This window comes from Mirounga angustirostris, unplaced genomic scaffold, assembly GCF_029215605.1.
Source record: "Mirounga angustirostris isolate CCGP_5_RB_7025 unplaced genomic scaffold, mMirAng1.0.hap1 SCAF_13, whole genome shotgun sequence".
NCBI lineage: Eukaryota > Metazoa > Chordata > Mammalia > Carnivora > Phocidae > Mirounga > Mirounga angustirostris.
In genome coordinates this window covers 6,992,536-7,016,400 of record NW_026991721.1, presented here as the reverse complement: position 1 = coordinate 7,016,400, position 23,865 = coordinate 6,992,536, and the positions used below count along the sequence as shown (strand labels likewise).

The 23,865-nt window shown below is 57.9% G+C and overlaps 1 protein-coding gene across 10 annotated transcripts; it reads left to right on the top strand.

The window, feature by feature from the left end:
* Window positions 1-933: 933 nt before the first annotated feature.
* FRMD8 (FERM domain containing 8) lies at window positions 934-22,609 on the top strand. Of its 10 annotated transcripts, none has more exons than XM_064576190.1 (12): window positions 934-1,094; window positions 1,402-1,486; window positions 3,110-3,277; window positions 7,101-7,202; window positions 7,443-7,501; window positions 7,619-7,785; window positions 9,753-9,977; window positions 12,060-12,183; window positions 13,131-13,274; window positions 18,724-18,928; window positions 19,203-19,343; window positions 20,792-20,926. In XM_064576190.1, the coding sequence occupies exons 2-11, from the start codon at window positions 1,402-1,404 to the stop codon at window positions 19,340-19,342; spliced, it is 1,419 nt and encodes a 472-aa protein (XP_064432260.1). In that variant the 5' UTR covers window positions 934-1,094; the 3' UTR covers window position 19,343; window positions 20,792-20,926. The 10 variants fall into 10 exon arrangements, with proteins under 10 accessions (XP_064432260.1, XP_064432257.1, XP_045749268.1 ...); XM_064576187.1 differs by having other exon boundaries at window positions 3,098-3,277; XM_064576189.1 differs by lacking the exon at window positions 934-1,094 and adding an exon at window positions 1,136-1,267 and having other exon boundaries at window positions 3,098-3,277.
* The last annotated feature ends 1,256 nt before the right edge of the window (window positions 22,610-23,865 follow it).

Here is a 23,865-nt window from a genome sequence, read left to right as displayed (position 1 = left end):
GTTTATATTGAGGATACTTGGACTGGGTTAGGAGATGGGGCTGCCTTCCAATGCCAGGGAATAAGGGCAGGGTGAGCCCATTTCCCCTCTTGCTCCCCACCCCCATCCCTGATCATCCAGCCCATTGTTGTAGCTAGAACAACTTCTGGTTCTTCTGGCTCAGGAAGGTGCCCCATGGACCTGTTTTTCTCCCTGAGATCTACACCTCAGGCGTACACATGCTGGCGTTGCCAGGACATGTTGGTGACGTGATCCTGGGATAGGTGGTTTCACACCTGTTTCTTTCCAGCCTGGGAACGGCTCAAGGTCTCCAGACTGTGTGTCTAAGATAGAGAGGGCTCATGTGACTGCTCCTTGGAAAATCAAGTATGCCTGGCCTGGGTTTCTAGCATATAATTGGAGAGTCGCTGGAAGTCATTGAGTTCAACCTCTTCATTTTACAGATAGGAAACTGGGGCCCCGAGGAGAAGGGGCTTGTCCAGGCTGAGTCCGGCCAGGGACCCCCAGTCTTCTGACCACGGCGAAGAGTCTATCACCCCTCATGGCCCAGGCGCGCCTGCTGTACAGGCTGCTGCCTGGGTCACCTTTACCCAGCACCCAGAACGGTGTGGATCCCTGACACGTCCCAGGAAGCATCTCCCTTTTACAGGTGAGGGGACCGGCCCCAAACCACACGCGAGTGAGCGCCCAGAGCTCGGCCACCATTCTCGACTTCCTTGAACCTTCGCGACACCTTGTTACAGGCCAGTGGGCAGGCCCGTGGGAGGCCACCTGGTGGCCGAGGACGTGAGCAAACCCGCGAGGCCACAAGGCGGGGCGTCCCAGGCGTGCGCGGGCCCGCGGGAGGGGTGAGGGCGCGGACGCCGGGCAGAGCGCATGCGCCGCAGCCCCGGGCTCCCATTGGCTCCTGCGGATTGGGAGGCGGGGCCGTGCGCGTCGCGCTTCCTCCGCCCCAGCTTCCGCGTCGCAGCCCGGGGAGCTGGAACCTAAGCGGTTGCTGGAGTCCTGGCCCACTTCGGGGCGGGAGCCGGGGCTGGGGCTCGCGGTCAGACCGGGAGCCTGCGCTGAAGCCGCGGGCATTGACTCCCTGCGAGGTGAGAGCGCGGCGACGCCCTGCGCGGGTCCCCGCCCCGGATGGGAGGGCGCCGTGCCCTGCCCGGGCATCCCGGCCAGCCGAGCTTCGACCCCGCTCCTGACCATCGGCGCCCTGAGCCCTCCCACCAGCCTCGACCTCGAGTTGGCTGAGGACCCACTAGTCTGCACACCGGTGCCTCCAACTAACACTGTTCACCTTCGCAGATCAGACGGGACTCCGCCTTTCTTCAGTGAGAGCTTGAGGGGCTCCCCAACCCTCACATCCCTGGACCCCACAGTAACCGTTCTTTCTCTTTCCCTCTGCAGATGGACGGGACAGAAGGCAATGCTGGGCACCTGGGCCCCGCTGAGCGGTCCCATCGAAGCAGCGTGTCCTCCGTGGGAACCCGAGGTGGGTCCCTGTCTCCATCACCTACCCTGCATAGGCAGTTGGAGCCCAGCCCCGGGGAAGTGGCCCTGGCTCGTCATCTCTTTCATTAGAGAGAATTTTATATATTCATTAACAAATAAGGCCTGTGGAGGTGTGGAGAAGTGATAGAAGACAGAGCAGCTGGGCTCTGTCATTAGGCTGTTGGCCAAGGTGGGTACTGTTTCTCATTTGTAAAAGGCGCATGTCTTGCAGAGCTGTGAAATTCAAATGAAATCTCATGAATGAAAGGTGACACGTTTCCATTCTTTGATTTCTTTCTCACTAACAGCGGCTTGAAAGCAGGGATCATTATTTTCATTTTATAAGGAAGGAAATCGGGCCCTAGAGAGGTTAAGTCACTGGATGCTAGAGCCTTCCCTGCCTCAGATGTCCCTACCTGAAAAGTGAGTCTGAATCACAGCCTCCTGGAGATGATTTTATGGTCTGTCAAGAAAGTAGCGGTTATAGCAGAACAGACTGGAAATCCAAAATGCACTTTCACTTGTGTCAATGATAAACTACGCCTTTGCCTTTCATAGGCTTCACCCCGATTTGATCCACAGCCACGCTTTGTTCGCCCTGCTTTACAGATGAGGCAACTGACACTCACGCTTGCTGAGGTCAGCCTGCTGGCCAGGGCCCAGGCCAGGATTGGGACCCAAGTATATCGGCCTCCAAGCTCGGTCTCCTCCACGGCACCTGCAGCTCGAGGGATGGGGATTTGAATCTGGCTGCTCTTCCAAGGGTCTCCCTTCGGCACCAAGCTCCAAATGAGAATGCCATGGGCTGTCACAAGTAAACACTGAACTTTTTAGACAGTCCTGAAAGGCCATGGTATTGAGTCCTGAGGCTTGAAGACTCCTATGGAAGCTAAGCCCTGGAAATTGCTTTACCCTGGGGCAGCTTTAAGAATCCTCTATTCCAGGGCGCCTGGGTGGCTCAGTTGGTTAAGTGACTGCCTTCGGCTCAGGTCATGATCCTGGAGTCCCGGGATCGAGTCCCACATCAGGCTCCCTGCTCAGCAGGGAGTCTGCTTCTCCCTCTGACCCTCCTCCCTCTCATGCTGTCTCTCATTCTCTCTCGCAAATAAATAATAATAAAAAAAAAAAATCTTAAAAAAAAAAAAGAATCCTCTATTCCGGTCTTAGCCTGGGCCAGAGAGAGATAGCTACTTGCCTAAGGACAACAGTGAGTTGGCAGCTCTCCTGCCTCCCAGCCTGATACACTAACTCCTATAATCTCAGAATGGATTGGGCCTGTCTCTACCTCAGTCCCCACCTGTGGAATGTTCTCTGTCAAGGAAGAAGCCCGGCAGAGTCGTTGGGACTGCCAGGAGAGGGTGCGGGAGTGCAGTGGCCAGCCTATTTGAACCTTTGTGAGTTAGAATGGGGCTAGGCTGGTCCCTGGGCCAAAGTTGCTGGGTTTCTGGGTGGTTTGAGGATCTCGAGTAAGTCTTAACAGCACTTTTCACAGCGTCCTTTGGGGCTGCTGGGCCTCTGTCTCTGGAGAGTAGCCTTGGTCACCCCAAGGGGTGTAGGGTGGGGGGTAGAGGGTTCCTATGCCTAGGTGGCAGGCCCAGCTGACCCCGCCCAGCCTCCATTGCAGCAGCTGATGTGCTGGTGTACCTGGCGGATGACACAGTGGTGCCCCTGGCCGTGGAGAACCTGCCGTCAGTCAGTGCCCACGAGCTGCACCGGGCTCTCCGTGAGGTCCTGCAGCTCCCGGACATCGCCCTGGATGCCTTCGCACTCTGGCTTGTGTCCCCCCTGCTGGGTAAGGCTTGGCAGTGAGAAGCCCAGGCTGGAGGGTTGGAAGGGCAGTGACCAGGGGCAGGGGAGGAGGTTGCTTCCAGAACCTCTGGCCACTGTGCATCAGGAGAAGGTGGGACTTGTGTATGGCCTGGAGCTAGCCCCCACTTTTAGGCCCCAGAGCCCCGAGAGGACTCCTGGCTCTTCTGCCCGCACCTTCTTTCTTTCTGCTGGTGGCAAAGGAAGGGTCAAGCCTGCCCCTCAGCCTCAGTGGTGCTGGAGCCTGGGGCATCAGGTGAAGCAGGACTGGGGGACAGGGAAGGAAGGGATCCACATTCACTGAGCATGTGGTCTGTGCCCCAGCCTGAGCTGGCATTTCTTGAGTGGAATTTCTTCTTACCCTAGTGGCCCAGCTCTGTGTTGCAGATGAAGAAGTTGAGGTTTGGAGTGGTGGGTTCAGTGAGTAGTAGGACTCAGAACAGAATGGAAGCAGGAACTGCATCCTGCTCCTTGGGGACAGGGAGGAAGGGGGGACCTGGCCCGGGAAGCAGCCACCCCTGAAGGTGGGGAGGGCGGGACAGGTGGGAACCCGCCTTTTCTGCAACCCTGCTTGGCTTCTGGTCCAGGACCATCTGTGTCCTGCCCTTTCAGGCTGAGATCGCAAGGCAGGGTTGGAGCAGGAGTGGGGGCAGGGGAGGTCCCTGGGGCCTCCAAATAGGGCCTCTAACCTGCTGCTTGCACAGGAAGGGGGTCAAAGGAGAGGAGGCCCCAAGAGGTGCCAGGGCCAGGCATGTCTGCTGAGCTTAAATACTCTCCTTTCTTGTAGAGGAACAGGGGCAAGAAGGGGGTGACTGGTCCCTCGGGACCCCTAGCAGTTACCTCTTTCTTGAGGCCAGTGGGATATGTGCCTCTACCCTAGAGGGGGACCTCTGGCAGCCTAGTAGGAGAGGGAGTGCCCCTCCCATGTGTCTGCGTCCTGTCCGTCCCCCCCCCCCATGGAAGCTTCCTGTGCAGCTGCTGCTCTCACCCACCCTCTTCCTGCTGACATGTCTCCTCCACCCATTCCCCACCCAGCCCAGCTGCCCCTTTATCACCCTCCGGGTATTGGTCGGAACTGTGGGCCCCTTGGTTTGTATCTTTGGGAAGCGGGGGGTGGCTGGACCCCGTGCTGCCTCAGGCTCCCTGTCCCTGCAGCTGGGCCCCTTGTCTCCTCCTCCTGCTTCCTCCGCCCCCACTCCCTTCTCATCACATTCCTGCTCCCCCCTCGCAAGAACATGAATGGGCTGCCTTTGTGGCCGGCAGGGTCACCCTGGGCCACCGCCCTGTCCAGGACAAGGGTGGCTAGAGGCCCCAGCCTGAAGTTAGCACCCACTTGGTTCCCAGGCTGGGTTTCAGGAAGCCTGAGAGGCCATTTCAGCTCTGACTCGGGTCCCTCGGAACCCTTGGCTGCCCCCAACCCCGAGTGGGTTAAGCAGTGACAGATGCCCCAGGGCTATCAGGCAGGGACGGGGTGCAGCCTGCTGGAGCCGCCTTACAAGCTGGCTGTTTGGGGAGTGTTTATCCTCAGTGCCCTTGTCACTCTGCGTGGAGGAGTCTCCAGGGACCACCAGTCTCGTTGGGTGAAAACCTCCAGGGGAAGGCCCCACCCGAAAGTGTGTGGGACCTCAGGGTCAGGGTCCTGCTGTGATCATGGGAGTCCTCTGAGCTGCTGGGGCTCAGGGTCAGGACTGGGCTGTAGGCAGAAGGAAGGGCACCATTGTCCCGGGTCCACTCTCCTCCTCAGTGTCTCCAGGGGTCCCAGCTCATCAGGTAGAGCCACCTCCAGCACCCCCTTGCTGGCCGGTGATCTAAACGCTGGGGACACAGTGGGAAGCAGGACTGAAAGTGTCCTGCCCTTAGGGACCTCACTGTCTAAAATGCAGTACAGGAGCTCGGATCCTGGTTTAGCCACTAACTCTTGGTGGCCTTGGGCAGGCACTGTCCCTCTTTGGGCTTCAGTTTTCCACCTGTTCCGTGGGTGGTCTCTGTGCCCTCTAGCTCTGGCATCCTAGGAGTGTCCAGGCAGAGAGCACACAGAGGCCCCACTGAGTGGCCGGGTCGGTGGGGTTGCAAAGGGAGCCTCTCTTGGAGGGGAGAGGACCCTATCGTTGGGGGTGCGTAGCCAGTCCCCCTCCTGGGGAGTGGTGAGGCAGGGGTGGCGACGGATGGGTGTGGTCAAGGATCTGGGTTGGAAATGAGGGCTGAGGAGCCGCTGGGAAATCTAAATCTGAGAAGCATTGGAGGAGAAGGGGTGTGAGGAAGCCAAATGCAGGGGTGGATGGGAGAGGCTGCGGGCAGGAGGGAGGTCAGTTTGAGGACTGTGGCTACTGTTTTGGTTAGCATCAGGGGCCAGATGGAAGCCCAGAGAACAGAGATGAGGACCTTTGACTTTAAGCCGGCACCGGGCCCTCTGGTGGGGGGTCAAGGAGGGAGATAGGGCTCAGAAGCGAGGTCAGAAGGCAGGGGAAGTCAGTTGATGGCATAGATGTTACCATTCCTTGCTCTTTTATCCATAGCAGCCGTACTCATTCATCACTGATGGCTTGGAAATGGCCTCTGACTTCTCAAAGGCCATGGTCCCCGGCACATGAGGTGAAAGCACTTTCTCATTCCTGGCCCAGGGTGTTGAGTCCCGAGGCCAGCTGGCTGCCCAGAGTCAAGGGGCCGGGTGTGAGTGGTGCACTTGGCCACTCTGCCCACCTCTGTGAGGGCCTGTGGCGGGCCAGGGGTACAGCAGTGGATGGGACAAAGCCACTCTTGCCAGAGTGACCTGAGGACTCACTGGCTAGTGGGGCATCGACAGGGAGGTGACATCAGATGGTGGTAAAAGCAACCAAATGAGGGTGCAGTTGGCGAGGTGGAAGGTGATGGGGGCGCTGCCTCAATGAAGGGTCTGGGGAAGGGGACACTAGAACCAAGACCCAAGCCAGCCAGCCATGTGAGGGTCTGGGGAGGGAGAGTGCCTGAGGCAGGAGGAACAGCAAGTGCAAAGGCCCTGAGGCACTGACAGGCTGGGAAGGTTCAAGCAATTGAAGAAGGGCGGTATGGCAGGAGCAGAGTGGGAGAGGGAAACAAGAAGGAAATGAGGTGGGGGAGCTGGATGGCATGGAATGAAGGTCAGCCGGAGGTCAGGCCTGGTGACGGGGAGGCCCAGGCTGGGGCAGGGGAGGGCAGCCCCTTGGGCCTCTGGGCCTCAGTTACCAGCTTTGGGTTCTGCTTCCTGAGGCCCTGTGGGGACCATCCCTGGCACTTTCTATCGGCCAGAGCCTGCGCTCCAGCCCACCCTCGGTGCCATAGTCAGAGGCTGGCGCTGCCTGGGGCCCGACCCTCTCTCCCCTGTGTGACTTTGGACAAGTAACTTAACCTCTCTGAATCTCGTTTCTCCATACGCGTGATACTGTTATCACGGGGCAGATGCATGTAATCCGCTGGAAGTGTTTCTGGAAGCTTATACCTGCTCAGTTAATACTGACTGTGACTGGGGCGCCCGGGGGGGCTCAGTCGGTTGAGCGACCCACTCTCGGTTTCGGCTCAGGTCGTTACCTCAGGGTCGTGAGATCGAGCCCCGCATCAGGCTCCGCACTCAATGGGGGATCTGCTTGAGACTCTCTCTCTCTCTCCCTCCCCCCCACCCCCTGCATGTGCGCACGCACGCGCTCTCTCCCTCTCTCTCTCTCTGTCTCTCAAATAATAGATAAATAAATCTTAAAAAGAAAAAACCGTCGGCCACGACTGCCGTCCCTGTTGCTGGGTCAGCGGGCGGCAGTCGTCCCGCCGAGGCCACAGACGCAGGCCCTCTCGTCCTGCAGAGGTGCAGCTGAAGCCCAAGCACCAGCCCTACAAGCTGGGCCGCCAGTGGCCCGAACTGCTGCTGCGCTTCACGGACGCCCCCGCCGACCACGTGGCCGTGGGTTAGTGGGGGGGACAGCCCCTCGGGCCCCTGGGCCTCAGTTACCAGCTTTTACAGGTTCCTTGAGGGGAAGCCGGGAGAGGGTGGCTGGGGCGGGGGGGGGGGGGGGACAGCAAGCACGTTGAGATGAGCCAGGCGTCCCACTCTCGGGACGGCCCTCAGGTCCTGTCGGTCGGGGGGAGTGAGGGCCGGGCTGGGCCGGGCAGGGGGGCCAGGCAGTGACCCCAGCCTCTCTCCTCAGATGAGCCTTCCCTGCAGTTCCGAAGGAACGTGTTTTTCCCAAAGCGGCGGGAGCTCCAGGTGAGGCCGTGAGCCCCGGGTGGGACCACCCATCGCTGGTGCCCTGTGTCCCTAGAGCCCTGGGCGCTGGTGCGCCGACCCAGCTGAGCAGCCCCTCCCTACCGCGCCGGCCCGCAGATCCACGATGAGGAGGTCCTGCGGCTGCTCTACGAGGAGGCCAAAGGCAACGTCCTGGCCGCACGGTACCCGTGTGACCTGGAGGACTGTGAGGCCCTGGGCGCCCTGGTGTGCCGTGTGCAGCTGGGGCCCTACCAGCCGGGCCAGCCCACTGCCTGCACCCTGAGGTGAGGGCCCGTGTGACCCGGGGCAGGGGCCCGGGGTGGGGAGGGCTGCCCCGGAATCCTACTTCCAGGTGATCTTCCAAGATCGAGAGTCAGGAGGCCTCGGCCCTGGGGCTGGCCCTGATGCTGTGTGACCTTGGGCAAGTCACCCCACCTCTCTGAGCCTCCTTGCCCTCATCTGCAGTGGGCCGAGGGGCCTGAGAATTGGGAGGTTTGGGTGAAGTGACATCTGGGAGAGGAGCCCCAGGTGTGTGTGAGGGTGGAGCCCAGCCTCCATCTGAGGTCAGGAGGGGCTTGAGCTTGTTCTTCTGGGGTTGCAGCCGGGACTGAGCACATACTGACCCCCCGTCACCAGTGACAGCCCAGCTTTGTCCCAAACTCCAGGGACAAGGCGCCATTCCTCAGACACCCCAGCACGCTGGCTCTGTGCTTCCCACCCCCCCTCAAGAGGCCGCACTCCTCGCTGTGTCAGTTGAATCTGCCCTGGAAGCAGACCAGGCCATCCTCCGACCTCCATGAACCATGATCCTGAGGTTCAGAGATAACCCTGGTGGAGATGAACTTCAGCACAACCTGCTCATAGACCCACGCCCCGCCCCACCCCAGCACTGCAGGGGACAGTGTGTCGGAGGAGACGATGCGCAGAGACAGGGCCCTGTGCCGGGTGACCAGCAGCTGGGGCCCCGCATGGACCACCCCGCTCAGTTGAGCCTCAGGGCTCCCCAGCTGGGCTGGTGGCCATAGGAGCCCCAGCCCTGGGGCATGGCTGTTGCTGTTGCAGCTGATAACAAACACAGCCCAAAGCGTTTATGCTCGAGGGACTCTGTCAGCCCGAGCAACGGACAGTCCTCGTTCTCCTGGTGCGGCCCCGTGTCCTCTGGGCCGGCTCGCACTCAGGCAGGCCAGGTAGCCACAAGAGTTGCGTATTGGCAGGGAGAGGCCTCTCCCCTTACACACCAGAGTCCTCAGACTCACGCCGACGTCCCCTTCCCCTGGCTGGAGCCTCAGGTCCACCCGAAGGGGACACCGTGACCAGGGCGCTGAGAGGCGGGCCCTGAGCCCGTACAGCCCCCATGGTGGGAGTGAGGAAGCCTGGATTTCCAGATGACAAGTGACAGTTGTGGCTGGAAGAAGGCATGTGGGGGCACAAGCCACGAAAGCCATGGCAGCCCCGAGAAGGGTGGCGCCCCCTAGACACCCCTCCTCACACCACCCCACGGTTGGGCCTCGGGCCAGCACGCGTTCCGTCCCCGCCTCAGCCCTGCTGCTGGCTGGGCTGCCTTTGCCGGTGGCCTGGGGCGTTCGGGCAGCAGAACCCCTCCCCTCTGAGGTGAGAATGGCATCCTCAGCGACAGTTGGTGCCAGGCCCGTGCCGCCGCCCTTCCACGCAAGTAGCGGTTAGCGTTCTTGTTTTATCCGCGGGGAACCCCTGAGAAGGTGCTCGCTGCCCCGAGACAGAGCCCCGGCTGCGCTCGGCCCGGGAGCAGTGCGGTACCCCGGCTGCCTGCTTCGCGGTTGCGTGATTGGAAGCCTTTCCTTCTCGAACCTGTGCTGACGGATTGTGGGTTGGTGGTGGGTTTTGTTTTTGTTTTTGTTTTAATATATCCCTCTTTGGCAGAAAATATGTGGAGAGCTATAGGTCACTTGCCGCACCGTGTTTTCGCTGTCAAAGTTCCACTAGCTCGGAAATCCAAACCTCTCCGAGTCGGTGACACGGGAGCTGCGCTGAAACCCTCCAGCCACGGGCTGGCCGGGAGCCGGGCCTGCTCGCAGCTCCCCTCTTGGTCTCCCGGCCTGCCCTTCAGGCCCCTCGCCCACCAGGCGTGCTGCTGGGCCCGCGGTCCTGGTCCGGGGCCTCGCCTGCCCTTGCCCGGGAGCGTGCCACCCCCTGAAGCCCTCGGCCCCTCTGGCCCGGCCCCCAGTGCCGGAGCCCCTCCTCATGCCGGGCACCCATCTTCCTTCCTCTGCAGGGAGAAGCTGGACTCCTTCCTCCCCGCCCACCTCTGCAAGCGGGGCCACGGGCTCTTTGCTGCCCTCCGGAGCCGAGGGGCCAAGGCGGGGACAGGCGAGGAGGGCCTGCTGAACGCCTATGGCCAAGTGAAGGAAGCTATTGGCAGCGACAGCGAGCATGGGGCCTCCCTGAGCCCCCACTACCGCGCCTACCTCCTCAAGAGCCACGAGCTGCCCTTTTACGGGTGAGCGACTCCCTGGCTGGCATCCTCACGGGCAGCCGCAGCCCCGGGGGCTCTGCTGTCCCCTCCCCCCGGCAGCCCAGCGGTCTGTCTTGGCCTTTGCCAGCACAGCCTGCCAGGGTGCCCATCTCTGCGCCAGCCAAGCTCTGTCCTCACGTGAGGTGTGTCTTCGTGCCAGCACCCCGGGCCCCACGGGTACCGAGCTGGACGCCTATCCTTCCCTCGCTCCCGTCACAGGCCAGGCCACCAGACGGGTCCTCTGCTTCCACCCGCCATAGTCACTGGGTCGGTGGACCTGCTGACCTTCCACTGAGCCGGTTCTCTCTCTCACGCTGTCCACATCGGCTCGGTGGCTCCTGTGTACCTACCGTGGCATTCTGGGCGCTGCCAGTACCTCGGGGGCAGAGAGGCCTGGCCCTTGCCTGGTGAGGCTGACGTTCCAGTGGGAAGGGAGACAGCAGCAGAGGTAGGAACAGACTGCAGGCAGGCAGGCAGGGGGGCAGCCGGGCGACCAGTGGGGACAGCATGACCGTACTCGGAAGACGAGATACGGCTCAGGCCAGGCGGTGATAACGCCAGAGATGTTGAGAGTAGAGTCGACAGAATTTGCGAGATGGATGTGCAGTGCAACGGATGAAGGAGAGGAGAAGGGACTCCAGGAGTCTGGTCCAAGCAACTGGAGGATGGCATTGTCATCAGCCGAGATGGGCCCGGGCCATGGAGCGGGTTGGGGAAGGTTGGGGGTTTGGTTTTGGATGTGTTGATCTTGAGATACTTGCTAGATACCCAGTTGGCGATTCCGAGCAGACATTCAGGTTTCGGAGTCTAGAGTCGGGTCATAATTGGTGGGCATCAGCATTTGGGTGGTTTGAAACCTGGAGCCCCAAGATGTGGCCAAGGAGATGAGTGTGGACCAGGCACGAGGAGGACCCGGGCCAGCAAGGCGGGCAGGTGAGTCTACGAGCCAGGCAAAGGGAAGTGTCCTACAAGGGAGTGACCAGGCGTCCCATGCTGCTGCTTCCAGGTCAAGTTCAACATCCCCTGTGAGGCCGATAGTTGACCTTGGCTCCAGCCTCATGGGGGTGGCAATGGGTGGAGGAGAGGGAGAAAAGACCGGAGATAGCGAGTGTGACCAACTCCTTCAGGGGTCAGTGCCATGAAATGGAGTCAAGAGGTGCAGCATTTGTGGCTGGAGTGGGGGCAGAAGGTCTTCGATTTTTATGATGGGTGAAATGCGTGTGTGCAGACAGACGATCGGCGACAAAGTGGGGTAGGTGAGGGCAGGCAAGTGGCTGCCCCGGGTCGCTTCAGGGACTCAGTGAAGTAGGAGTCCGCGACAGGAGTGAGGCTGCTCTTGGGGATGGGAGGTAGCACGTGCATGTCCCCAGGCCCGCCCCGGGGCGAGGGTACAGGCAGTCACAGAGCGGGATTCAGCAAGGGCTCTGGCTGAGCCTGGTGCAAGGGGGCGATGGGCCAGGCAGCCATAGGAGGGGGAAGGACACGACAGGGCCATGAGAGGGTGGCAGCTCAGTGAGATGGCATATCAGGGCCACTGCACCCTGTCCCATCCCCTTCTCGGTGTCGAGCCCGAAGCCTCCCGGGGTGCTCCTTCATGGGCCCCCCACACAGGGGCAGCTGGACCCCACTGCTCCTGAAGGGTCGTGGCCTGACAGGCACGGGCCACGGGGCTCTCCCCACCCTGACATAGCCTGGCCGCCTCCTGCAGCCTCAGCCTGAGTCCTGGGGCTCCAGGCCGTTCCCCGAACATAACTTGCTGTCCCACACCCAGGTTCATGCTCTTCCCTCCATCTGCAGTGCCCACCCTTCTCTGTGCCCCTCAGTTCCTCCCCCTGCCTGTTCAAACCTTCCTGTCCTGCGTGACCAGCGCAGCTGCCACCACCTCCAGGAAGCCTCCCTCCCACTCCCTTCTCAGTTTTCGTTCACCCTTCAGTCACCAAAACAGCTTAAACTTCTCATGTGCCCGGGACAGGGCCTGGCCAGAGCACTGTGGTGATGGAGCCCAGACCCTGGCCCGTCTGTTCTTGGTGCCCGAGGTGACAGGCTAACGGCAGTTCCCCTCCGCAGGTGCGCCTTCTTCCATGGCGAGGTTGACAAGCCGGCCCAGGGCTTTTTGCACCGGGGTGGGCGGAAGCCAGTGGCTGTGGCCATCAGTCTGGAAGGCGTGCACGTCATTGACAGCAGGGAGAAGGTACCTCCAGCTCCTCCAGGGCGGGACCTGGGTGGGGGGCGGGGGGCCTCACTGGAGAGGGAGTAGGGCCCTTAACCCAGGCCTTCCTGGTTCTCCTGGGCCCGTGGTTGGCCTGGAGGCAGACTAGATGGCTCATCTGGCCTCCCTCCCTCCGATGTCCTGGGGCTTCCGGTGTCATCCGGGAGCTTCCTTGAGGTCTGCTCTAGATCAGCTTCTCTGCCTAACAGGCTGAAGCAGGAGGGTGACTGGGGCAGGGGGAGGCTGCAGCTGGGATTAACCCTCTGAGTGGAGGGAATCTGGCACGGCCTGGCCGCTCTGTTGGACCAATGGCTAGAGACTCGCTATTGGTTTTCCAGAAAAGCCTCACAACTAGAAGCCCTCCTTGATTGCCTGAGTCCTGCTTCTCCCCGCCCCCTACCCACCGCCCCATGTTTGGCGCAGGCTCTCTCTTGGTTCCCTATGTAGAAGGTCGCATCCGCATCCCGCCCTGTGGGGTGATTTGCACTTGGGCAGGAATCTCTCCTAAGCCAGCGGGCAAGTGTTGGGTGACTGCCGCTTGTCCCCAGAGTGGGACCTCAGCCCCTCCTGGGCACCTGGGCCCAGAGCCCAGCTCAGCCTCCTGCTGAGATGCTACTCAGCTGAGCTCCTGGAGAAGGTTGCCCCTCCCACCTGTCGCTCCCCCCGTGTGACTGCCCCAGCTGTCAGGGGCTTGGCCCACTGGTGAGAAGTGTGGCAGCTTAGGAGCTGTCACCTCCCCAGACCACAGTCCCCTGTGAGGGTCTGATGAAAGCAGGGACGCCTCGGAGAGACTCGCACAGGAATTTAGATTCAGCCTTAGAGGTAAATAGCCTGGCCAGGTGTCCCCTCCTGGTGGCACCTGAGCGGGACAGGGTAGAGGAATGGACTCCGCTCAGCCGAATCCAAGCTCTGCGTCTCCCTCTGGGCAGCACGTTCTGCTGGGCCTGCGCTTCCAGGAGCTGTCGTGGGACCACACCTCCCCCGAGGAGGAGGAGTCTGTCCTGTGGCTAGAGTTTGATGGGGACAACGAGGGCACACCAGTCAACAAGCTCCTCAAGATCTACTCCAAGCAGGTAGTGGGCGTTGCCGGCACTGGGGTGGGGTGGGGGCAGGGTAGCTGGGCGCAGGGCGCCCCAGACTCTTGGAGGCTCCAGGCTGGCTGACGAGGAGCTGAGAGGGCTGCTGAGGGCCTGGGGACCGGGGAGGGGCTGACACCAGCTGACCTGGAGCCACCTTGTGAGTCAGAAGGCCTGGTTTGGCACCTCCCTGGGCTTCCCGGCGCTCTGTGACCCGCCCGCACTGGCTCTCTGTCCGAGGCCCCCTGGGAGTTGGGTGCTCTCGGAGCAGGGCAGGCAGGGTAGGGCGAAGGCCCCAGAGGGCCTTTGTTTCATGCCCTTTACTCAGCGCCCACCCCTGGCCCTCCTGCTCCTGCCCTGGTCATGGCACAGGCCTTCCTCCCACACCTTGTCCTTCCCGCTCAGCACTGACACTGGTCGGGATTCCTGCCCCTGAAAGCACACCTCTGCCCCGGCCGCCATCTGGGGCACCCTAGATCCCTTTTTTAAAGTAAATATTTTATTGAATTATACATAGAGACAAGCGCCCAAATCCTAAGTGTATAGCTCAACAGGTTTTCCCAAAATAAACCTATGTAACACCTTTCAGGCTGCGAAATAGAACCAGGACCCCAGGAGACCCCTCAAGCCCCCTCCCAGGCCTTCCCTCTCCCCCACCAGGGGACCCCCATCCTGACTTGTTTCACCTGGAGTCGTTCTGGCTGGTTTTGAACCTTCTAGCAGCAGGGTGTTCTCTTCTCTCTGGTCCGTTCCGCTCTGTCCTCGCCCGGGTAGGAGCGGCTCGATCTTTCGAGATGCTCTCTGGTCTTCCAGCATCCAGATTCGCCAGTCTTGACTTCCACGTTCCATCACTGAGGGACACCTGGGTTTCCGGTTTGGGACCGTTGCCAGCAACACTGCCACGGTCACACGTGTCCTTCGTGCCCATGTGCAGGAGCGGAAGGGCCAGCTGTCCCCAGCGGTCATGCCCCTGTGAGCCTGCCCCGCATCCTCTTAGCCGCTCTGGAGGGGGAGTCGCGCGATCTCCTGATGTTTTTTTCCTTTATTTTTCAGTCCGTTGTACTGAGGTATAATTTACAGTCAGCACCCGTTTTAGCAGTAAGTTCTGACACATCGACGTGCCCGTGTAACCAGCACAGTCGGGCGACAGAGCAGCTCATTTGCTAAGCTGGTATCTTCCCAGACCTGACACGTCTGTTTACACCTTTCGTCTGTTTTTTATTGGAGTAACTTGCATCACCCCCCAAATCTCCGCATGGCTTTTGTTGCCATCTCCCCCCTGTCTGATGACGTTGAGCAGCTTTTATGTATTTCCTTGCCATCTGGAGATCCTGTCTGTTGAAGTCTTTGCCAGTTTTTCTTTGGGGTTGTCTTTTTTTTTTTTTTTTTTATTCATCGTTTTGTACATTTCTTATTGCTTTCAGAGTCATGCCCCACCAAGGCATCAGGTAGCCTCCCCTTAGCTCTCCCTAGAGTTTCACTTTCTCCAGAGCGAAATAAATACACTCAGCTTGGGGCACCTGGGTGGCTCAGTCATTAAGCGTCTGCCTTCGTCTCAGGTTATGGTCCCAGGGTCCTGGGATTGAGACCCGCATCAGGCTCCCTGCTCGGCGGGAAGCCTGCTTCTCCCTCTCCCACTCCCCCTGATCGTGTTCCCTCTCTCGCTGTGTCTTTGTCAAATAAAGAAATAAAATCTTTTTAAAAATAAATAAAATAGGGCGTCTGGGTGGCTCAGTTGGTTAAGCGACTGCCTTCGGCTCAGGTCATGATCCTGGAGTCCCTGGATCGAGTCCCGCATCGGGCTTCCTGCTCGGCAGGGAGTCTGCTTCATCCTCTGACCCTATCCCCTCTCAGGTGTTCTCTCTCTCTCATTCTCTCTCTCTCAAATAAATAAATAAAATCTTTAAAAAATAAATAAAGTAAAAAAAAGATTTTAATTTATTTGAGAGAGAGAGCATGAGCCGTGGGGAGGGGCAGAAGGAGAGAGAAATAGAAAAGCAAACTCCTCCAAAAAATAAAAAAGAAAGAAAGAAAAGCAAACTCCCTACTGAGCAGGAAACTCGACGCAGGGCTCGATCCCAGGACCCAGAGATCATGACCTGAGCTGAAGGCAGATGCTTAACCGACTGAGCCACCCAGGTGCCCTTCTAATTCTTTTTTTTTTTTTTTAAGATTTTATTTATTTATTTGACAGAGAGAGACAGCGAGAAAGGGAACACAGCAGGGAGAGTAGGAGAGGAAGAAGCAGATTTCCCGCGGAGCAGGGAGCCTGATGCAGGGCTCGATCCCAGGACTCTGGGATCAGGACCCCAGCTGAAGGCAGACATTTAATGACTGAGCCATCCAGGTGCCCCTCTAATTCTTAATAAAATTTCAGAAACTAGACGTTTTATAATTTTAAGTCTGTGATTCAAGTTACTTTTCTACATGAAGTATGATATATAGATCAAGATTCTCTCTTTTTCTTTTTGTTCCAGTGTTATTTGTTGAAAAGACTACTCTTTCTTCGTTGAATTGCCCTTGTGTCTCTTTTGCATTTCTTTTTTTTTTTTTAAGATTTTTATTTATTTATTTGACAGAGAGAGAGAGAGCACAAGTAGGCAGAGCGGCAGGCAGAGGGAGAGGGAGAAGCAGGCTCCCCACTGAGCAGGGAGCCGGACATGGGGCTCGATCCCAGGACCCCAGGATTATGACCTGAGCCAAAGACAGCCGCTTAACCGACTGAGCCACCCAGGCACCCCTCTCTTTTGCATTTTTTTTTTTTTAAGATTTTATTTATTTGCGAGAGAGAGAATGAGAGACAGAGAGCATGAGAGGGAGGAGGGTCAGAGGGAGAAGCAGACTCCCTGCTGAGCAGGGAGCCTGTTGTGGGACTCGATCCCGGGACTCCAGAATCATGACCTGAGCTGAAGGCAGTCGCTTAACCAACTGAGCCACCCAGGCACCCTCCTTTTGCATTTCAATTGGCCAAGTGTGTGGGGTTCTATTTCTGGATTATCTGTTCTGTGCCCTTGATCTATGTGTTTGTCTTTCACTAATACTACTGTATTGATTACTGAAACTTTATAGTAAGTCTTGAAATCAGGTAGTATGATTTCCAGAACTTTGTTCTTTTTCAAAATTGTTTTTGACTATTCCGGTTCCTTTGCATTTCCATATACATTTTAGGATAAGCTTGTTGATTTCTGCCCTTCTTTCCCCAAAAAAACCTTCCGGGATTTAGATTAAGATTGCATTGAATCTGTAGATTAATTTGGAGAGAACTGACATCCTAAGTCTTCCAGGCCATTATTTGTCTTTGATTTTTTTCACTAATATTTTATAGTTGTCAGCATAGAGATATTGTACATCTTCTATTATATTTACCCCTAAGTATTTCTTTGCTTTGCTTTGCTTTCTTTCTCTTTTTGGTACTACTGTAGATGATACTTTTTATTTATTTAATTTTTTTTTTAGTGACATAAAAGTTTATTCTTCTCTCAAATAACATTATGGGTAGGCAGTCCAGTCCAGATCTGTTGTTGTGAACTCAGAGTCCTTTACCTTGTTGCTCTGCCATACCTTTAAATTCACCTCATGGTCCAGGAGAGCTGCTTCAACTCCAGCCATCACATCTACATGCTAGACAACAAGAAGAAGAGAAAGGGAGAAACACCATGACTTTTCATTTCAATTTTCGGTTGTTCATTGTGGTATGTAGAAATACAGCTGAGGGGCGCCTGGGTGGCTCAGTCGGTTAAGCGTCTGCCTTCAGCTCGGGTTGTGATCTCAGGGTCCCGGGATTGAGGCCCACATCGGGCTCCCTGCTCAGCGGGGAGCCTGCTTCTCCCTCTCCCTCTGCCTGCCGCTCCCCTTGCTTGTGCTCTCTTTCTGTCAGATAAATAAATACAATCTTAAAAAAAAAAAAATACAGCTGATTTTGTTATCTGCATACTCATATGCCCTGCCACTTTGTTAAACTCACTCACTGGTTCTGTTAGTTTTGTTGCAGATTCTTTGGGGTTTTCTCTGTAGACAGCCGTGTCGTCTGTGAATAGGGACAGTTGTATTCTGGCTTTCCAGTCTGCGTGCCTCTGTCTGGCCTAATTGCACTCTTTCGGACCTCCAGGACGGTGTTGAATAGGTGTGAGCAGACATCCCGACTTGCTCCTGACCTCAGGGGGAAGTATGTTCAGTCTTGCTCGAAATAAGTATGGGTTTAGCTGCAGGTTTTTCAGAGACACCGTCACTGGGTCGAGGAAGTTCCCTTCTATTCCTGGTTTGCCAAGCATCTTGAGTGGATGTTAATTTTGTCAAACGTGGTGTAGTTTCAGTGGCAGGCCCCCTGACCGTCAGGGAGCATCGCACTGTGATTGAGGCCTTGTCCCAAGGAACTGAGAGGGCTCCCTGTTGTGCTTACAGCCCAGGGCCCTCTGTCCCCATTGGCTGCCGTCCTGTTCTCCAGCCGACTGACTGTAGGTCTGCTTGGCGGAGTCTCAGTGACAAAAGGAGGCAGGTGTGGAGAATGGATGCTGGCTTTTGCTCCTGGGCCCCCTCCCCAGTATGGGTTGTGTTGCTGCAGGGCCACCCTGGGCTGCACTGGGTGGGGGCAGGCACCAGGCCACTTCTGTGTCACCGTGGGGCCATCCCCTTGGCCTCTGACCCCGCTCTTCCTGTCGGTCCTCTTCTTGGAAGCACCAGCAGGCGTCGACCCGCCTCGGTCGCTGCCGTGTCCCACGGCCCATCACAGCACCTGACATGGGGTAGCCACTCTGCAACTAAGGGACGCCGCCCGCTGACAGCTTCCTGTCTGTGGATTCATCCGACCCCTGGCGTCCCCATCATATGGTGTCCAGACCGTGCTCGCTGACAGCCGGTCACTTCCCCTTTTCTGTCAACATGTGTTACATGTCAAATTTGTTGAGAAGGTAGCGCTTCTGAAGAATGGGCTCAGAGGCAGCCACCTACCGTCACCCCGTGTGGCCTGGCCACCACCTTCCTCATAGGCCTGCAGGTTCTTCTCTCAGACAAGTCTCCTCCGTTCCTACAACCCAGAAAGCCCCGCCTGGGTCCTCTTCCTCCCTTCCTCACCCTCCGGTAACAGCTGAGCTTCTTTCCCCCTCTGGCCTGACTGCTGCAGCCCACAGCACTCAGCCTTCTGGGCCTGGGCCTTCTGCCGAGAATGCTTTCTTACCCACCCCACCTCCCAGACCTGAGACGGGGACCCCTACTCGTCCATCAGGACTGACCTCTAAAGTCACCCCAGATGGATGCCTCCCCTGTCGTCGGCCCACAGAGCACCAGACTCCCCCCCCCCCCCCGCCTTCCTTTTCTTGTGTAAATGATGTTTGTCATCTGCCTGCCCCAGCAGAAGGCAGGGGCCCGTCCATCTCATCCAGCTCACTCCACGGGGTATGGAAAGGCTGGGCCTCAGGAGGCCTCAGCGTGGCCCCTCTCTCCTCCCCAGGCCGAGCTGATGAGCAGCCTCATCGAGTACTGCATTGAGCTGAACCAGACGTCAGAGCCCGCCGCCCCCCAAGAGAACGTGTCCGGCCCCCCCGCCGCCACTGGCTCCCCGCCGCCCCCCACTCAGCGCCCACCGCTGCGGAGGCAGGGCAGCGTGGTATGCAGCCGCCTCCAGCATCTCTCCACCATCGACTACGTGGAGGAGGGTGAGCACGCACGCGCCCGCCACGGGGGCCCCAGGGACAGGGCTGCTGAGCAGTTCGGAGACAGCGAGTTAGGGTCCAGCTGGCAGGGACCTAACTGGAGAGAGGGCGTGAAGCCGGGTGAGGGTCGCGTCTTGTGAGCTCTGGGACTGGGAATGGGGGCCTCTGGGGCCCTGGCATCCTTTGCTGTCCCTGTCACTGCCATGTCCACAGATGTGTTCCTTGCGGCCGTGTCCAGATGTGACACCCTAGAAACTGCCTATGTCTGTTATTTCAGGTGTGGGTACAGAAACAGTGGGGCCACGTCCGGTGGAATCAGGGCAGCTGGTAAACGGGCAGTGCTCTGAATGCAGCGTGGTGTCTCAGACCGAGCCCTGGAGCAGACAGACGTTTATGAAAGAACTGGTGAAGTCTTGAAGTGTGTGCTTTAGTTAATCATGTGGCACTAGTGTTTATTTTTTAGTTTTGGCAAACATACGATGGTAACGGAGGATGGCAGCCAGCATCATGAGACGCTGGATGAAGGCATATAGGAACTCTTTGTATTACTATCTCTGCAACTTCTCGATAAATCTAGAATTATTCCAAAATAAGCTTCTAAATGCAGTAACTAAGACTTGCATTTATTTATTTATTTATTTAAAGTTTTTTTTTTTTTTTTTTAAAGATTTTATTTATTTATTTGACAGAGAGAGACACAGCGAGAGAGGGAACACAAGCAGGGGGAGTGGGAGAGGGAGAAGGAGAAGCAGGCTTCCCGCCGAACAGGGAGCCCGATGCGGGGCTCGATCCCAGGACCCTGGGATCATGACTTGAGCTGAAGGCAGCCGCTTAACTGACTGAGCCACCCGGGCGCCCCTTATTTAAAGATTTTATTTATTGGGGCACCCGGGTGGCTCAGTCGTTAAGCGTCTGCCTTCGGCTCAGGTCATGATCCCGGGGTCAAAATCTTTAAAAAAAAAAAAAAAAAAAGATTTTATTTATTTATTTGACAGAGAGAGAGAGACAGCAAGAGAGGGAACACAAGCAGGGGGAGTGGGAGAGGAGAAGCAGGCTCCCCACCGAGCAGGGAGTCCGATGCAGGGCTCAATCCCAGGACGGTGGGATCATGACCTGAGCTGAAGGCAGACGCTTAACGACTGAGCCACCCAGGCGTCCCCGGATACAGTATTATTAACTAAAGTTCTTCGTTTTAGCCTAATGTCCTTTCCAGTGGCAGGCTCCCATCCAGGATGCCACACTACATTTAGTTGTCAAGTCTCCGTAGGCACCGCCGGGCTGCGAAGGTTTCTCAGATTTCCCTGGGTTTCAATGACCTTGACAGTTTGGAGGAGGACTGCTCGGGGATACCGTAGGATGCCACGTTACTGGAATTTGCCTGATGCTTTACTCGTGCTCAGGCAGGGGTTGTGCGCTGGGGAGGAAGGTCCCGGAGGTAAAGTGCCGTTTTTATCACATCATATCAAAGGTGCATTAGGACAGTTGGTGTTGACCTTGTCACCTGGCTTGAAATTCTAACTTGTAAGAATTCTTTTTGTCTTACTGAGGCTCACCTTCAGCCAGCCGTCCGTGTTGTAGGTGTTTTATTTCTTTGGTCTGTTCTTGAACTGGTTTGAGCAAAAGCCCCTTGGACAGCATAGCTGGCCCGACATCACATGCAAACCCAGATTTGCCTCTGATTCGGGAGGCTGGCCACGCGGCTCGAAGAGCTTCCGTGCAGGGCTGAGGCTCAGACAGTTCGTGGCTGCCACGAGGGGGTCTCCGTCTGAACAGGCTCTGGAAGGAGCCAGCGTCTGGCTCCACTGGGGGCCTGGACCATCGCACCTTGGGAAGCCCGCCCTCAGCGTGTTCTTTTTTCCTTGATAGGTCAGCAGATCAAGCGGGTGAAGCCGAAGCGCACCACATCCTTCTTCAGCCGGCAGCTGTCCACGGCCCAGGGGAGCTACACCGTGGTGCAGCCCACCGACAGCCTGGAGCAGGGCTGAGGGCAGCGGCGCGGGGCATGGCCGCGGGTCCTGGCCCAGCAGTCTTCTCCCAGACGGGCAGGACCAGGCTGCAGCTCTGGGGTTGGGCGGGAGGGCTACCTCGACAGGGAAGAAGTGGCTTCTGCCTGTGACAGCACACGGGCCGCACACAGGCTGGTGGGGGACTCGCGCAGGGTCCTCCTTGCAGCCTGCCTGTCCTTCCCCTGGACTCAGCCCCACTGCTGTCTCAGGACCATCGGAGGAGGCTCTGGCCGCCCCCTCCCAGCCAGGGACTTGCCCTTGTGCCCCTCTCAAGATGGACAGTGTCCCCTGCTCTGAAATCCTCGGTGTCAGTGCTGCCGGCAGGGGACCGATGAATACGGTTTGGGACCCGTAGGTCCAGTGTGTCCTTGGTCATTTCCCCGGACTTTGGTGACCACATCCCTGCCTTCCTTCTGCCGCGTTCCACCCCCGCTGCCAGTCTGGGCATGGCCCTGTGGGGCAGGAAGGAGGCCTTCCAGCAGGGACAGAGAAGGTGAAGCCTCCCACTCATACCCTCTCTGGCTGGACGGAACTGGAGGGAGCCAGGTGGGGCCCGGCTCAGGGAGCACTCTGTGCCCCTCACTCAGGCCTCGTGGTCAGGACACATTCTGACCGGAAGGAAAGTGCCTTTTTGCCAGCCTTTGGGGACAACACTGTGCCTGGAGGTGGCTGTCCTATGGACCAACGTGCCCACCAGACCCATACTCCACACCTGGGGAGGCTCCCAAACCACCCTGGTCTGCAGGTTTTCGTTTTGCTCTTTTTTCATCTGCTTCGGTTCCACAAAGCCTGGGAGCTCTGAGGTAACTTGAGGAGGACACCCCCACCAACCTCGGAGCTGCTGGCTCTCCCTCAAGATGGCACCGTGGTGTCCATCCGCCCGACCCGGGGATGGCCCATGCGCAGGGGACGTCCCATGCCAGCTGGTCTCCTCTTTCCAGGGACATTGTAGGGAGGCCAGGTCTGGCGCTGGGCGTAGCCTTTCCCCCTGCTTCACCCTCCTGGCTTCTCCCAGAGGAGCCAGCCTAGAGGAGGTAGAGGACGGCCTTCCCAGCCCCTCTGCGCCTCCGTGGTGGGTCCATGGCCCTCACGGCGCTTCCTGAGACTTTCTGCAGGGAAGAGGCCGGCCAGCTCAGCGCTGGGCTCTGCTTTGTCCTCCCTTCCCTGTGGAGTGCCTTGGCAGAGGAAATGCAAACTGGCCTCCAGGGTCAGAGCCTGCTCCCTCCTCTTCCTTTTGGTGACTTTGGAGTGCTCCAGATGTTCTGAGCTGGGCTTGCCTCCAGCAGTAGAGACTCTGTTGTTTGTTAAAATAAATTGGGGTCCCCAGGCTTTTGGAACATCCCAGCCAGGGGCCATCTCATCTCCCCTCCTGGAGTCACCGGAGCGGCTGCCCAGCCAGCCTGGCACCCAGCCCTCTGGTTCTCTCCTCCCACTCACTGTTTTGACCCAGGTGAATGTTTATTTGCTAGGCTGGTGGGTTGAGGGGAGGGCCTGCTGGCGTGGACACACATCACTTGTTCTTACTCTTCAGTCTCTCCGCTGTTCTCTGAGCATCCCTTGTGTGCCGTGACCTTTTCTGCCTGCCCTTTGGGACAAAGCAGTATTTTACCAAGTGCCCTTTGAATACTCTCATTCTTTTGTATCATGTGACTTAATAATAAAATCAATTTCCAACAAACTTTGGGTGGTTTACGTTATGAAATAACGAGAGTGTGTTAATTATACCCCAGGAGTCAATTACAGGCTGCTTGTTTGCTTTGTATCAGATACCCATCAAGGTATGCAGCTCTCGGCGCTGCTGAGCTGAATTTGATGGAGGGCCCAGAGTGACGTTTCCCAGTCTCGGTGGTTGGTCAGGGACTCCCAGGGTAAGGAGGTCCAGGAGGAGTTTGGGGGTTCATGGTGGGAACCAAGCGGGGAGGTCTGCAGGGAGGCAGGGGAACAAGGAGCTGACAGGGAGCAGGCTGGAGCCTTTGTCCCTGTCCCATGAGTGTATGCCATGCCGCCATGGCCTGTTAGACCCCCTGCTTCCCCGTTCCTCCTCACACCTAGGGGAGGGGGCCCCGGGCACAGTCCGGACTCCAGCACCTCAGCCAAGAGGCCAGAGAACCCAGGAGGTCTGGGTGATTCTCGCCCACGCGGAGGGCTCCTCATGCCCTGGGCCTGGCCAGGAGGCAGCTCGTTTGCCATGGATCCTGTTGTGGGGCCACGGGCTTTGGCCCTGAAGGGTGAGCACACCATTCGGGGTTTGGAGTTCACACTGTGAACGATTTGGGAGCTAGGAGGAGCAAGCCATGTGTCTCTGTGGCAGTGAGGACTGGGACCAGCGCCTCTCCCCTAGTCATGCCTTCTGTGGGGTCTTCCAGCTGGCAAGGTCAGCACGATGCCACCACTGGGGGCACTTACATGAGCCTCCACTTCTTGACCTTTAAGATTGGACTGAGAATAGTACCCTTCTCGTAGGGTTGTTGCAGTGCTTGAGGGTCTGGCGGTGACTAGGCACTTGGTAGGTCTTAGCTATTTTCACCATCATCTAAAAGTCCTGTGTCTGGAAGCTGGCAGGGATGACGGGACCCCCTGAGAGGCCAGAGCCTGGCGATGGCACGGGCACCCCCACTCTGGTGGGTAAGGAGTGCCAACAGCCTGGAGCCCCTTCCTCGTACCCAGGCCCCATCAGCCCTAAAAGATGGGCCCAGCCTTAATGGCTTAAAACCATACACATTCATTGCCTCACAGTTCTGTAGGTCAGAAGTCCGAAATGAGTCTCACTGCACAAGGGTCAAGGTGTTGGCAGGGCCTCATTCCTTCTGGACGCTCCTTTCCCTCTGCAGCTTCTAGAGGCCGCCTGCACTCCTTGGCTGGTGGCCCTTCCTCCATCTTTGCCTCCAGCCAGTGCAGGTGAGTGACATCCTCACATCTCTCTCTTTTCTGCTC